The sequence below is a fragment of the Sorex araneus genome, chromosome 1 (assembly GCF_027595985.1).
Source record: "Sorex araneus isolate mSorAra2 chromosome 1, mSorAra2.pri, whole genome shotgun sequence".
Lineage (NCBI taxonomy): Eukaryota > Metazoa > Chordata > Mammalia > Eulipotyphla > Soricidae > Sorex > Sorex araneus.
The window spans coordinates 38,793,714-38,806,188 of NC_073302.1; the positions used below are offsets into that span (position 1 = coordinate 38,793,714).

The following is a 12,475-nucleotide window of genomic DNA, read 5'->3' on the forward strand; positions in this document are numbered from 1 at the left end:
GGAAATAAAGAACAGGAACCCTCACTTTGACTGGTGTCCGCAATCTCTAGGGGTTCAGAGTCTAACCCCCAGGGTCCTAGACTATTCCTAGCTCTTGGACTAGCACCTTGTTGCCTCAATCTCCCTTCTGCAATCTGGCCATCTGGTCCCATCTCCTCAGAGGTGCAGACTACTTCAGGCATTCAATTCCAGCTCCCTCACAACCCACCACAGCCTCCTACCTGTGATCTGGGCACAGAATTAACAATTAAGTTCCCAGCTCCTAACTCAGAAGCTCATTTTGCTTTCCTGCATGTGAAATTTTAGGAAGCAGTGAGAATCTTCTTCTAATTCCATAACTCCCCACCACCTAGAAACCTTGGAGTTCCTCCTTGACTTGCAGACCCACCAATTCCAATCCAATAACATGTGCACCCTTCTTCTACATCTAGATTGAAACCGACAAAGACATGGAACCTGATGCCAACATGGATGCCGAGCAGCAGAGCTCTTCACTGGTGCCCTCTGCTCAGAACTCAGTAGAGCCTATTAACTCTCAACTGATCTTGGAGCCTTCCATCTCTGATTACCCAACAGAAATCCTGATCTCTGAGTTCTTCATGGATCTAGTCAGTTTAGAAATACCTAAAATCTCTTCTCCAACCTCTGAGATACATTTAGAAACGCATTCCTCTGAACATTCCATGAAGCCCATCTCAACCCAGGAATCTCCCAAGGACCAGGTCCTTGAAAGCCCCTTGTCTTCCCCCTCAGAGTTTCTTCCCACTGAATATGAGAACGTACAGTATGTTTCTCACTCCGATGACGAGTCTGTCATAAATGAGAACCCTGCACAGGAGCCTTCAATCTTCCAGACCTCTTTACTTCCTTCACACTCTACTAAGGAAAAACACTTGGATTTTCAAGTCGATCCAGAACTTGTCTCTGTGCGTCCTTTTGATGCTTCACAAGAGCTTACCCAGACTTCCGGTGAGATCTCATGATGGACAAAGGCCCTGGCCAGAGCTCTGAATCTGAAATTTTTCAAAAACCTTTCCTTTTTCAGGACTTTCTGACCAGGACCTCCTGCAGAAACCTGCAAAGCAGAAGGAAGCAAAAACAAAGCATGAGGAGAGGGCGTCTACCTCCCAGCCAGCTCAGCCTGAACCCCAGTTGGGCAAGAAGCAGGAGAAAAAAGGTGTTGGCTATAATTGTTCCTACCCTTCCCCGCCATTCTCACCACTGTCCCTTGACATGCCCCCCAAAGAGGGAGGACAGTCACATTTCTGTTGTTGATACTGATTTACCTTTGGGTGACAAGATCATGGAATTTCAGAGAACTTGCCAGATTGTTCTGTGTATACCATGTCACCAGAAGAGAGTCACCACCTACCCACTCAAATTCTCCCCCTTGCCCCTTCCCTTCTGGTACCCAACTGAGTTTTCACCAAGTCTAGGAGTTGGATTGGTTGTTTTAGCCAATTTGTTTGCTTTAGCAATTTATATTCCATAGGTGAGTGAAACCATCTGGCAATTGTCACTCATTTCCTTTCCTTCAGCTCCAAATTGGATGGAGCTACTCTGACCTCCTTGAGATTTTAGGATCTTCTCAATCCCCCTTTGTTACTGATCCCCTCCCTCCTCAGGTTTCCCAGAAAGTCCTGCTAAGCAGGCAGAAACGGTTGACATGACTAAGGCACTGCACAGACAGAAGTTTTATGCTCAGGAGAAACATCTTTTTCACTGGGCTGAGAACACATCCCTGAATGCCATCCAGTCAGGTGAGCTCAAGCAGCGTTTCAGAGACCTGGGACTGGCCCAAGTTCATCCAATATTTTAAGGACATAAAAACCTTCCAGGTTGGATAACTGACTGGATAACCCTATGAAAATGGCAGTGCCACCCACTGGAATCTGGAAGGGGTGATAGGATCAAGGTGAATTGTGTGCAGATAGACACACACACCCTTCAAAAATGGAAATATCACAGAGTTTGGGCAGGGACAGGTGGTTAAATTGAAATTGCTAAAAGCAGAAGCAATAAGATTATCCCTAGAAAGATAGTCAGTGGGTAAGGCCAACCAGGGTTTGATCCCCAGCACCATCCAGGTTCTCAAAATCCCTCAGAGTGATCCCTGAGCACAGAGCCAGAAGTAAAACCCTGAGCACAGCTGGGTATGGCCCAAAACCACATACACACACACAAAAGAGACAAGGCAGGGGTTAGAACACTTGTCCTGCATGTGTGAGACCCATTACCCAAAAAATTAAAATAAGAGGTCTTGCCTTGCAACCCCCTCCACCTTCCCAGCCCTGAGGCCAGCCCCAGATCTAGGGCTCAAATAGCCAGCACTTAACAGACCATAAGGCAGTGATGACCCAGGACCCTGAATAATTGCCATAAGATACTCTGACCTTACAAAAGGCCTCAGAACCTTGGTGGAACACCATGAAAGGCGCTATCACATGGTCCAGGGAGATAGCTCAAAGGGCTGCAGTGGATGCAGTGGCATGTAAAAGGCACCCAAGAATCAATGCCCTCTAGCTCCCAGCCCCACTGGGTGTAGCCCTAGTGGCCTTCAGCACCACTGGGCCAGAGCAGTATTGTACATCCAGACTGAGGACCATCAAGGAGTAGCCCACAGGCTCTATGGGCACTGTTTGAAGAGCCAATCTTCCCCCCAAATTACCTGAGCACCCAGAAGTTTTAAATCTCATCAGCAATTTACTTGTTGTTGCCCTGTTATTTTCAAGGTTCAAGTTTCAACCCAGAATTAATTCTCTCATCAATTTTGTTCATTGCATGTTGTTTGGATATGCAGGGAGGGCAGAGGAATCATTTAAACACAGACATTATGTGTGTGATCCTATGTGCCCATATTACTGAATATCTGAAGAGATTAAGAGGGCCACTTGACCTGCTGGGAAGATTCTGGAGCTTCTAGGTAGAATTCAGTAGGTATCAAGGCATATTTCTTGATCTTCCCTTCTTTATCTCCCATTATGATGAGAAGAGGGTTATAGCAAAACCACAGGTGGGCCTGAGATAAATTGACATTCAGGTCATTCTATTCCTTCTCCTTCCATGGAATTTACACTCATCATTCCCATGAAGGGCCCATCCTTAATCAAGAAAGCTTTAGTGATTTCATTTGTTTCTTTGTCTCAATTCAAATGTGGAGTGGCTTTTCTTTTTTTGTTTGTTTGTTCTTTGTTTTGTTGTTTATTTGGGTTGGAGTGATGAACTTCCAAGTGGGAGATAGACTAGAGAAAAAAGAAGACTGAAGTCAGACTATATTGTCAGGCATCAGGAATAACCCAGGGAAGAAGTAGGTGGATGAAGAGCTGAAGAGATGGTACAAGGGTAAGATACTTGCCTTGCACCCCACACATCCTGGTTCAACTCCCCAGCACTACATATGGACCCTCCAACACTGCCAGAGAACATTCCTGAGCATAGAGCCAGGACTAGCCCCTGAACACTGCTGGATATGTCCCCAAACCCACCCCCCAAAGAAGAAACAGGTGAATCTTAGGAAAGAAAGGGAAAAACATAAGAAGGTACAACTATCCACTGGATCCCTGAATAGGTACACACGTGAAATGACATCCAGGGGACCAGAGCAATAGTGCAGCATGTAGGACATTTGCCTTGCATGTGGCTGGTACTTCATATGGTCCCCAGAGTCTGTCAGGAGTGGTCTCTGAATATACAGCATGAAGCAAATCGTAATGCTTGGTGTGGCCTGAAAACAAAAACTTCCAAGATGTCAGCATGACAGGCTGGATGGTGGTGTCATTAACTGGAATGATTCAAACAGAATATGCTTAATAAGTGTGTGCTGGATGAAAGATAAGGGCCATTTGGGAGGAATGAGTAAGTGTTGCACATTTGACTGTCCTGGGGAACATGCTGCTGAAAGCATCTTGTAAACAGCTGACTCTTGGGGTCTGAAACTCAGGAGAGGGGACGGAGCCATATAGCAGGTAGGGCATTTGCATTGCATGCAGCCAACCTTGGGTTCAATCCCCGGCATTCCGTATGGTTTCCCTTGAGTACTGCCAGGAGTAATTCCTGAGTGCACAGACAGGAGTAACCCCTGAGCATTTTGAGTGTGACCCAAAAAGCCAAAAAAAAGAAATTCAGGAGAGAAGCCTGGGCTGGAACTACGCTCATGTAAAGACAACAGTATGTTACAGGGAAAGAATTCGATTACAGAGATGATTCCATGCAAGTGGGATGATGTGACAGAAGTCAGAAATAAAGACAAAAGGGCATCTGAAGGCTGAAGAGAGAGCACCTGTCTAAGGCACTTGCCTTGCAAGCAGCTGGCCCCAGTTCAGTCCCCAACACTGCATACAGTCCCCCCAGCCCTGCCAGGAATGATTCGTGAGCACAAAACCAGGAGTAAGACTAAGTTTATACCAGGTGTGACCCTAAAGCCCCACCACCCCCCAAAAAATACCATCTGAGATCTTATCTCCTCCCTATACCAATCCTTGTCCACTCATAACCAGATTCAGGTCAGTAGTTGAGGTCCCTGGTATGGAATACACTAGCAACTTAAGTGGGGCCTGAGCTGGGGCGGTCAGTCTCCCTGTTCAAACGCTTCACCTGAACTTGACCCACATAAGAACTTGGACTTGATTTTCCCAGACCCTCAGGCCAGGCGGTGATCACCTCTGTCCCTCAGCCTGCACTTGCAGTGTATCAGCTACCTCGGAGTTCTGAGTTCCTCTAGTGGAATCCTAGAGTTACCCACACCCTTTGTGACACTGCCTTGGGCCCTGCCTTTACCACCAAGCCTCCCTGGGGTAATGGAAACACTGGCTGTTTCAGGCTGCCAGTTTCCATAAAGAAACAGCAAAAAACAGAAGTTACATCTGAAAAGACTTAAAATGCTGAGAGATTATGGGTAAGTAAGAAAACCTAGTAGGACAATTTGACACAAAAGTAGGAAATGTGACCCTTGGGGCATCAAAGATCAGAGGACATAATTTCTCATCATCCTTACGGAATTCCAGGGTTATACCTGGAGTACCGGAGCGATAGCACAGCATGTAGGGTGTTTGCCTTGCACACGGCCGACCCAGGTTCGATTCCTCCGTCCCTCTCAAAGAGCCCGGCAAGCTACCAAGAGTATCCCGCCTGCACAGCAGAGCCTGGCAAGCTACCCGTGGTGCATTTGATATGCCAAAAACAGTAACAACAAGTCTCACAATGGAGACATTACTGGTGCCCGCTTGAGCAAATGGATGAACAATGGGAAACAGCGCTACAGTGCTACCTGGAGTACTGAACCATTCTGTCAGGAAAGGGGGAAGGGAGAGGGAAAGGGATAAATAAAGGAGAGGAGAGAGGAGCAGAGGGGAGAAGAGAAAGGAGAAAAGAGGAGGGAAGGAGAGGGGAGGGAAGTATGGGAGAAATAAATAGAAAGGGAAAGGGATAGGAAAGGACATTCAATCAGTCAAGTAATTTGTGTTTTTTGAACGTCTATTTTGTGCTAAGACAAACATATGGATGAAAAGTCAGACTCTTCTAAGGTCTGCGATAGACTCTTCCAAGGCCCAAAACAAAAATGTCAGACTCTTGGGGCTGGAGCGATAGCACAGCAGGTAGAGCATTTGCCTTGCACGCGGCCAACCCGGGTTCGATCAGCATCCCATATGGTCCCCTGAGCACCGCCTGGAGTAATTCCTGAGTGCAGAACTAGGAGTAACCCCTGTGCACCGCCGGGTGTGACCCAAAAAGCAAAAAAAAAAGTCAGACTCTTCCTTGGAGGAACTTTGACGTGAGCAGGAGGGTGAACAATTATAATACACTGTACTGTGATCAAAGCAGTGCCGTATGCTGTGAAAGGCAGGAGGAGGGGCCCCTAAACAGAAGAGAAAAACCACTTCTTTTTGCTTATTTATTTGGGACCACACCCCACTGTGCTCAGATCTTACTCCTGGCTCTGTGCTAAAGGATTAGTCTTGGTAGGACTCAGGGGACCCTCTGTAGTGCTGGGGGGTTGAACCCTGGTAGGGTGTGTGCAAGGCAAGTGCCTTGCCCCTGTACTGTCTCTCCCCTATTATTTTGGGGGGGTGGAATTTTTTTTCTTTTTGGGTCACACCCGGCAATGCACAGGGGTTACTCCTGGCTCTGCACTCAGGAATTACTCCTGGCGGTGTTCAGGGGACCATATGGGATGCTGGGATTCAAACCTGGGTTGGCTGCATGCAAGGCAAATACCGTACCCGCTGTGCTATCGCTCCAGCCCTGGAATTTTTTATGAAGATGACTCAGAACCTTTCTATGGGAAGGAGTCCTACAGCTGAAGATTGCATGGCTTGGGTGGCACACAGGAATCTCAGATGGAAGTCAGAGGCACTGTCAACTCCAAGGAAGAAGGGAACATTTGAGTGCACAGGGCTCTCTGCTTCTCCCTCATCTGTCCCACCCCACCTGGCCACAAAACCAGGTTTCTGTGAATGAAATCAGATTCTTCTCCCAATCATGCAATCCCTCTGCACCTAGGTCTCTACATTGGCTGGCGCTGCCCCCATTACCTCTGGGACTGTTTTCAAATTGGGGATGAATCCAAGTGCTTTTGTGGTCATTTATTGAAAGAGCATAAGATCCTATCAGGTAAGGAAGACTACTCAGTCCTTACTGATGAGTAAGGATAACAACACTGCTGTATGTCATGATCAGTGTGTGTGTGTGTGTGTGTGTGTGTGTGTGTGTTGTGGAAGGGGGGACGGAGGGGGCATTGCAGTGGGGTTGGCCTGAGATTGCTGGCTGATCCTATCTCCTCCCCCCATCCCTGTAGATATATCTGTGCCCTGCAGTGTTAGCCAGTGTCGCTGCCTCATGTTCTGCTTCATCCCCTCACGCCCAGAAGAAGTAGGTGAGTTCTGGCTCAGGAGACGAGCCTTCTTTGACCCCAAGGCCTGGAGAGCCCTATGTCGCTGCAAACACAGTCATGAAGAGCATTTGGCCACTGGTGGACATCCCTGCAGAGTCAAAGGTACCTTCTGGGCAAGGGGAGTCCAGGGAAGGGCAGTGGTTAGGGAATCAGAGGTCAGTAGATTGGGCACAGATCTGAGGGACTGTGGTCATTAAGGAAGAGATAACAAATAGTCCATGAAGAAGCCCCAATTCCCTCCACTTTTCTTGGCTGCCCCTCTGCCCCAGGCTGTTGCTGTGTTTGCTTTGAATCTAATTTCCTCTGTGCGGCCTGTGACCGACGCTGGGAGGAACATGGAACATTTTTTGAGACTGAGGATACCCGGCGACGAGGAGGGAGGCCTCATGGTGAGAAATAAGGGTGTCATTCCTGGCTCTGTAGTCAGAAGGCCAGGCGTGAAAGCACCCCTACCTTCAACTGCCCTGCCCAGGACTACCTCACCCTTCTCCCCTGCGCCCATTCCTGCTCCCACTGTGACCTCGCCCCCAGCAGACTGCACCTCTCTGTCTCTGTCTCCGTCTGTCTGTCTGTCTGTCTCTCTGTCTGTCTGTCTGTCTGTCTGTGTGTCTGTGTGTGTCTCTCTCTGGGTGCTCCTGGCCCTGGGAAGCACTCCGGCCACCCCAGCTCCCATCCTGGATGCTTCCCCTGCCTTGTTAACTCCTTGCTCTGGCCATTGTGAGCCTGGCCCAGTGTAAAAAATAAAGGAGAAGGGCTGGAGTGATAGGACAGCGGGTAGGGCATTTGCCTTGCACGCGGCCGACCCAGATTCGATCCCCAGCATCCCATATGGTCCCCTGAGCACCGCCAGGGGTGATTCCTGAGTGCATGAGCCAGGAGTGACCCCTGTGCATTGCTGGGTGTGACCCAAAAAGCAAAAAAAAATTAAAAATAAAAAAACTTAAAAAATAAAGGAGAAGATGCTAGAATCTGACTTGTTTCTGCATGGGGCAGATAAGGCCCGGACCAGGGATAGACACCCATGCACTTTCGAGTTGGCACCAGTTGGGAGCAAGGGAGAAAGTTGGCACCAATCGGGAGCAAGAGAGCAAGCAAGTGTGCCACATAGCTGGATTCAGGCCTCTGCTTCCACCACACGCACCACCTTCAGTGCTGGTTCTGGCATCGGAAAGAGAAAGTAGCTCCAAGGAAGCAAGGCAGGGAGCATCTAGAAGGGTAGAGGGAGCAAGGATGTGAGGTGCAGCTGAGAGCGAAGAGACTGAATATTCCCATTAGAAGGTCTCTGGGGACTGGAGTGTGCCATTCCAGTGGTGCCGTAGAGGCAGAAATCAGAGTGAGTTTGAAGGAATCTAAGGATCATAGATAGCAAAAGCAGTGAAGAGCCAGGCAATACCCAAAGGAGGGAGTGGAGTCAAGGAAGAATTTTGTTTGGTTGGTTTTTCATTTAAGTTTGGGGGTCACACCCAGCGGTGCCATGTCTAGACTGCTTCTGACTGCTCTCCCTGAATGTGCTGGGGGCAGGGTGGCATACTCAGTGTCGGGGACTACCGCAAAGTAAGCCCCTTCACTCCTGTACTATTTCTCCACCCCAAAGAAGCATTCTATAGGAAGAAGCAGGCAGGCAGTAGAGGAAATAACCCGGAGAAGAGAAGAGAAAAACGTCGGGTGAGACAAGATCCCAGAGATATAGGGATTCTCTCAGAACAAAAAAACCTCCTACCAAGACCAAGAGGAAGGGGAAAAGGAGAAGACTGACTGAAGGAAGCATGACCTTCTAGTAGGATGCATCTGATGGCTTCTCCTTCCCAGCAAACAAGGAACAAAGTCGATGTCTTGTCATGCACAAATCGGTGACTGACTGGGAAGGAGAGAGGTAAGAAAGGGGATACAATCAAGAGGAAAGAGGTACGGGATTTGGAAGGTGAATGTGGCGGGGCTAGAGGGGAAAAAAACATCAGGAGTTGAGGGTATCGATATGGTTAGAAAGAGGATCTGAGAGAGGTAAAGTAGCAAAACATTTATATTAGTGTGCAGAGCCAGGAGTAACCCCTGTGCATTGCCGGGTGTGACCCAAAAAGCAAAACAAAACAAAACAAAAAGAAAGAAAATGAAGCTTGGAAATAAATTGACTGAATGAGAAAAGAAAAGGAGCAGAGGAACAGAAATCAGTGAGGTTCCCTAGCAGGCTCAGCGGCAGCGATCAAGTACAGCAGGGTAGTCAGGCCCTGCAGAAAGCTGCAGCTCTCAGGTCAGAGGTGCTGCAGGTAATCACAAGTGCTGGAGGGGAGAGAGGGCAGGGGAGGGAAGTCAGTGACCAGGGAAGTCACTGAACGTGAGGGAGAAACTAAGAAGTCCACAGTTGAATTCTTTTTGTTTGGGGGCCCCACCTGGCAGAGCTCAGGCACCATATGTGCTTCTGGGAATCAGATCAAACTGGGGTTGCAGCCACAGCTGCCTGCTAGGCAAGCACCTTAACCTTTGTACTCTCTCTACAGCCCCACAGATGACCCTAAAGGGGGGAATAGGTGATCCTGACAATGGGTTCCGTGACCCAGAAATAACCAGTTTCAAGAATTTTATACTTAGATATCCCTTGGGCTTAGTCCTTCCTCTAAAAAATATCTACCTAGGTTACTTATCTAAAGGTCACTTTGCTTTTGATTGCTGGCTTTGGAGCCACACCCAGAGGGGCTCAGGTCTCACTCCTGGCTCTGTGCTCAGGGATCACTCTTGGTGGGCTTAGGAGACCAACCATATGGGGTGCCAGGAATTGAACTGGAATTGGCCACGGGCAAATTCCTACCTGCTGTACCATTGCTCCAGCCCCTCTGTTGTATTCTGGTTTGTTTTGGGTTTGTTTTGGCTACACCCTATGATGCTCAGAGGTTACTCCTGGTTCTGTACTCAGGAATTACTCCTGGAGGTGCTCAAGGAACCATATGGGATGCCAGGGGTCGAACCACAGTCAGCCTTGTGCAAGGTCAGTGCCCTACACTGCCTCTCTCCAGCCCCTGTTTGGTTTTGTTTTCAAGCTATACACCGCTGTGCTCAGGACTTACTCCTGGATCTGCACTCAGGGATCATTCAGAGAGTTCAAAAGACAATAGGGGTTACCAGGGATCACACTCAGGTTGACTGCATGCAAGACAAGTGCCCCACTTGCTGCACTATCTCTGCACTATCACAGCCCCATTTAAGCACTGCTTAATTCTCATAATTTAGAACAGCTCTAGAAACTTTTGCTCTCCCAGATGTTCTACAGAGAACTGTAGCCTCCAGGCCAGTGGTCTTCATTTACCAAGGCTGGCAGGGGTAGAAAGCTGAATGCCACTGGTCTACAGCCTTGGTTATAACTGTCGGTCCATGGGCTGGTGTGCAGGACTGGCACCAGTCTACAGATGTAGAATGGTTAAAGAACACATCTCTAGGGCACACAGAAGAGGTCAGTCCAGATTTCCTTGCTTTTAGGGAAGCTATACCAGTGTTGGTCTACAATCTTTTCCTGACTATGGTCCCTTCTGTCCTTGTTTCCTTCCTGTGGACCCCTAGTCTCATGTCCGGGGCCTCTACTTATGTGATTTTTCACCTGTGGCCCCCTTAGAATAGCCAGTTGAGAAATGCTGGTCTTTACATCCAATGTAAGAAATGCAATCTGGACTGCTAGAATTCTTTGAATAAATCACAGGTCAAATACCCATTAGGGGAAAAAAGGACTTAATTTAACTATGCTAAGGGGATTTGGGTATTATCTCCAGAGGTAAAAAAAAATCCTCACTACTTAGTTATTGCAATTAATGCAATTAATTCCACAATGTACATTCAAAAGAAAAATTAATTCAACTTATAGTTTACAATGGAGAAAGTTATTATGATGGATTCACTCAAAGAAGTCTTATGCAGCCCATTACAAAGTCAAAGAGGAAGAATACACAGAATGTCACCAGAAAACTGGTTTAGTTCCTCATTGGCGGCTCCTTGGGATGAAAGATTAGCATGCAAAATTCTAGATGTTTATGACATAACCATTATTTATTTAACAGCTTTCAGAAGGTACATTCAGATCCCTGATGTTCATTCTCTGTCCCGGCCTCATTTCTGGTTCCTATGTAAGCATCCTTGGTCTACACTGGTGTCTTCATTGATTCTATCCCTCAGGGTCCACACTGGTCTCTTGCTGGTTCTGTCTAAGTCCCCAGTTGTCATCTTAGTCAGTGGCTGATGCTCCATGGTCTGTTACAAAGGCTCTACAAGTGCCTCTCAAGGCCCTTAGCCCAGAAGCTCTTTGTCCCTTTGGCTTCCTTAGTTCTCCAGTCACATGCATGTGGATATGAATCGCTGCTATTCTCCTGCCATTTGCTGGAGCACAGGTGAGGGGTCAGAGAGAAGCTCAATCTGCAGGGCAAGAACGTTAAAGCAAAGAGACTGCTGTTGGGTCCAGGGCAAAGTGGGGTCCAGAGGGATTGCCTGACCTGTGTTCTCCTTTAAGTGTTATTGTTCCCTCCTCTCCCTGGCTATTTCCATTAATTATCTGACTCGCCACCTCTTTGGCAGACAATATTTTAAAAGGCCAATAAAATTAACTAGATTACTTGGCAGCGCTCCCCAGTGCTCTCCTACCACAGACATGTTATAAAAGAAAATGAAAGGGAACATGAATTGTTACCCATTTCACAAATAATCATTAAGTACCTATGAAAAGCCATATGCTAAAATAAATTTTAATGCAGTATTGGCTCTTTTCCTTAGCTCTAAATGTCTCTAAACTTACCTTGTGTATAAGTATTTTGTGTTTAGTATTTTGATATGTCAAAATTACCATTCCAACAGAGTGAATGAAGAGAGAGGGGGACCACATCTGTGCTCGGAGGTTACTCCTGGCTCTGTACTCAGGGATCACTCCTGTCAGGGAATCAAACCTGGGTCCTCCACATGCAAGGCAGACACCACCTACCCGCTACACTATCGCTTTGGCCCCCTCGAATTACCCTTCCTGTTTATGGTGCGATTCCCTTATCTTCAAAAGTAAACTGCTGAAAATACCATCAAGCTAACCATATCTCATCTATTCTGAATAGGAAGGAACCTGGATTATATACTTCTTTGCTTAGTAATAAGTTGGGCAAAGAGAGGACACTCCCAGTCTCGCCCATCAAAAAAAAAAAAAGGCTAAGAAAGAAAAATATCCCCTGAAAACAAATTAAAGATTGTTTTCTCTTGGTGAGAATGTATTCAGAACATCATAAAACTGAACTGTCCTTAGATGAGTTAAAGTTAAGCTCTTTGAAATGTTCAAGGAGCTGAAACTATCTTATAGGAAATACTGGCCATGAATTCATCTTTCATCTACCCATGAATTTATAAAATCTCTCCGTGGTCAGGAAGAAGTAGTTCAACGGGTAAGGTGCTTGCTTTGCACGTAGCCTACCCCGGTTGGATCCCAGGTTCCGCATACGGTCCCACAGCACAGCCAGGAGTGAGCCCTGAGTACCGCCAGGTGTGGCCCCCAACTAAAAAGCACCGGAGCCGGCCCCAGTTCATCTTTAACCTCACTGTTCTCTTATGCAACGCGCTCTCCTGTTTCCCGGG

General features: G+C 47.4%; 1 protein-coding gene across 1 annotated transcript; it reads left to right on the top strand.

Annotated features, from left to right (window-relative positions):
* The first annotated feature begins 467 nt into the window (after positions 1 to 467).
* On the top strand, positions 468 to 7,289 carry FAM221B (family with sequence similarity 221 member B). The gene is made up of 7 exons (XM_012934353.2): positions 468 to 608; positions 754 to 784; positions 1,046 to 1,177; positions 1,626 to 1,760; positions 6,499 to 6,609; positions 6,794 to 6,991; positions 7,159 to 7,289. Exons 1-7 carry the CDS (start codon positions 468 to 470, stop codon positions 7,287 to 7,289), a joined length of 879 nt encoding a protein of 292 aa, XP_012789807.1.
* Positions 7,290 to 12,475: the final 5,186 nt, after the last annotated feature.

What these genes read in the sequence shown, in the direction of transcription:
- FAM221B (XM_012934353.2), top strand. Translation starts at nt 468, where the DNA reads ATGGATGCCGAGCAGCAGAGCTCTTCACTGGTGCCCTCTGCTCAGAAC. An exon ending in ACTGAATATGAGAACGTACA is followed by an intron (nt 785 to 1,045) that starts GTATGTTTCTCA and finishes TTCCTTTTTCAG; the next exon opens with GACTTTCTGACCAGGACCTC. An exon ending in ACATCCCTGCAGAGTCAAAG is followed by an intron (nt 6,992 to 7,158) that starts GTACCTTCTGGG and finishes CCTCTGCCCCAG; the next exon opens with GCTGTTGCTGTGTTTGCTTT.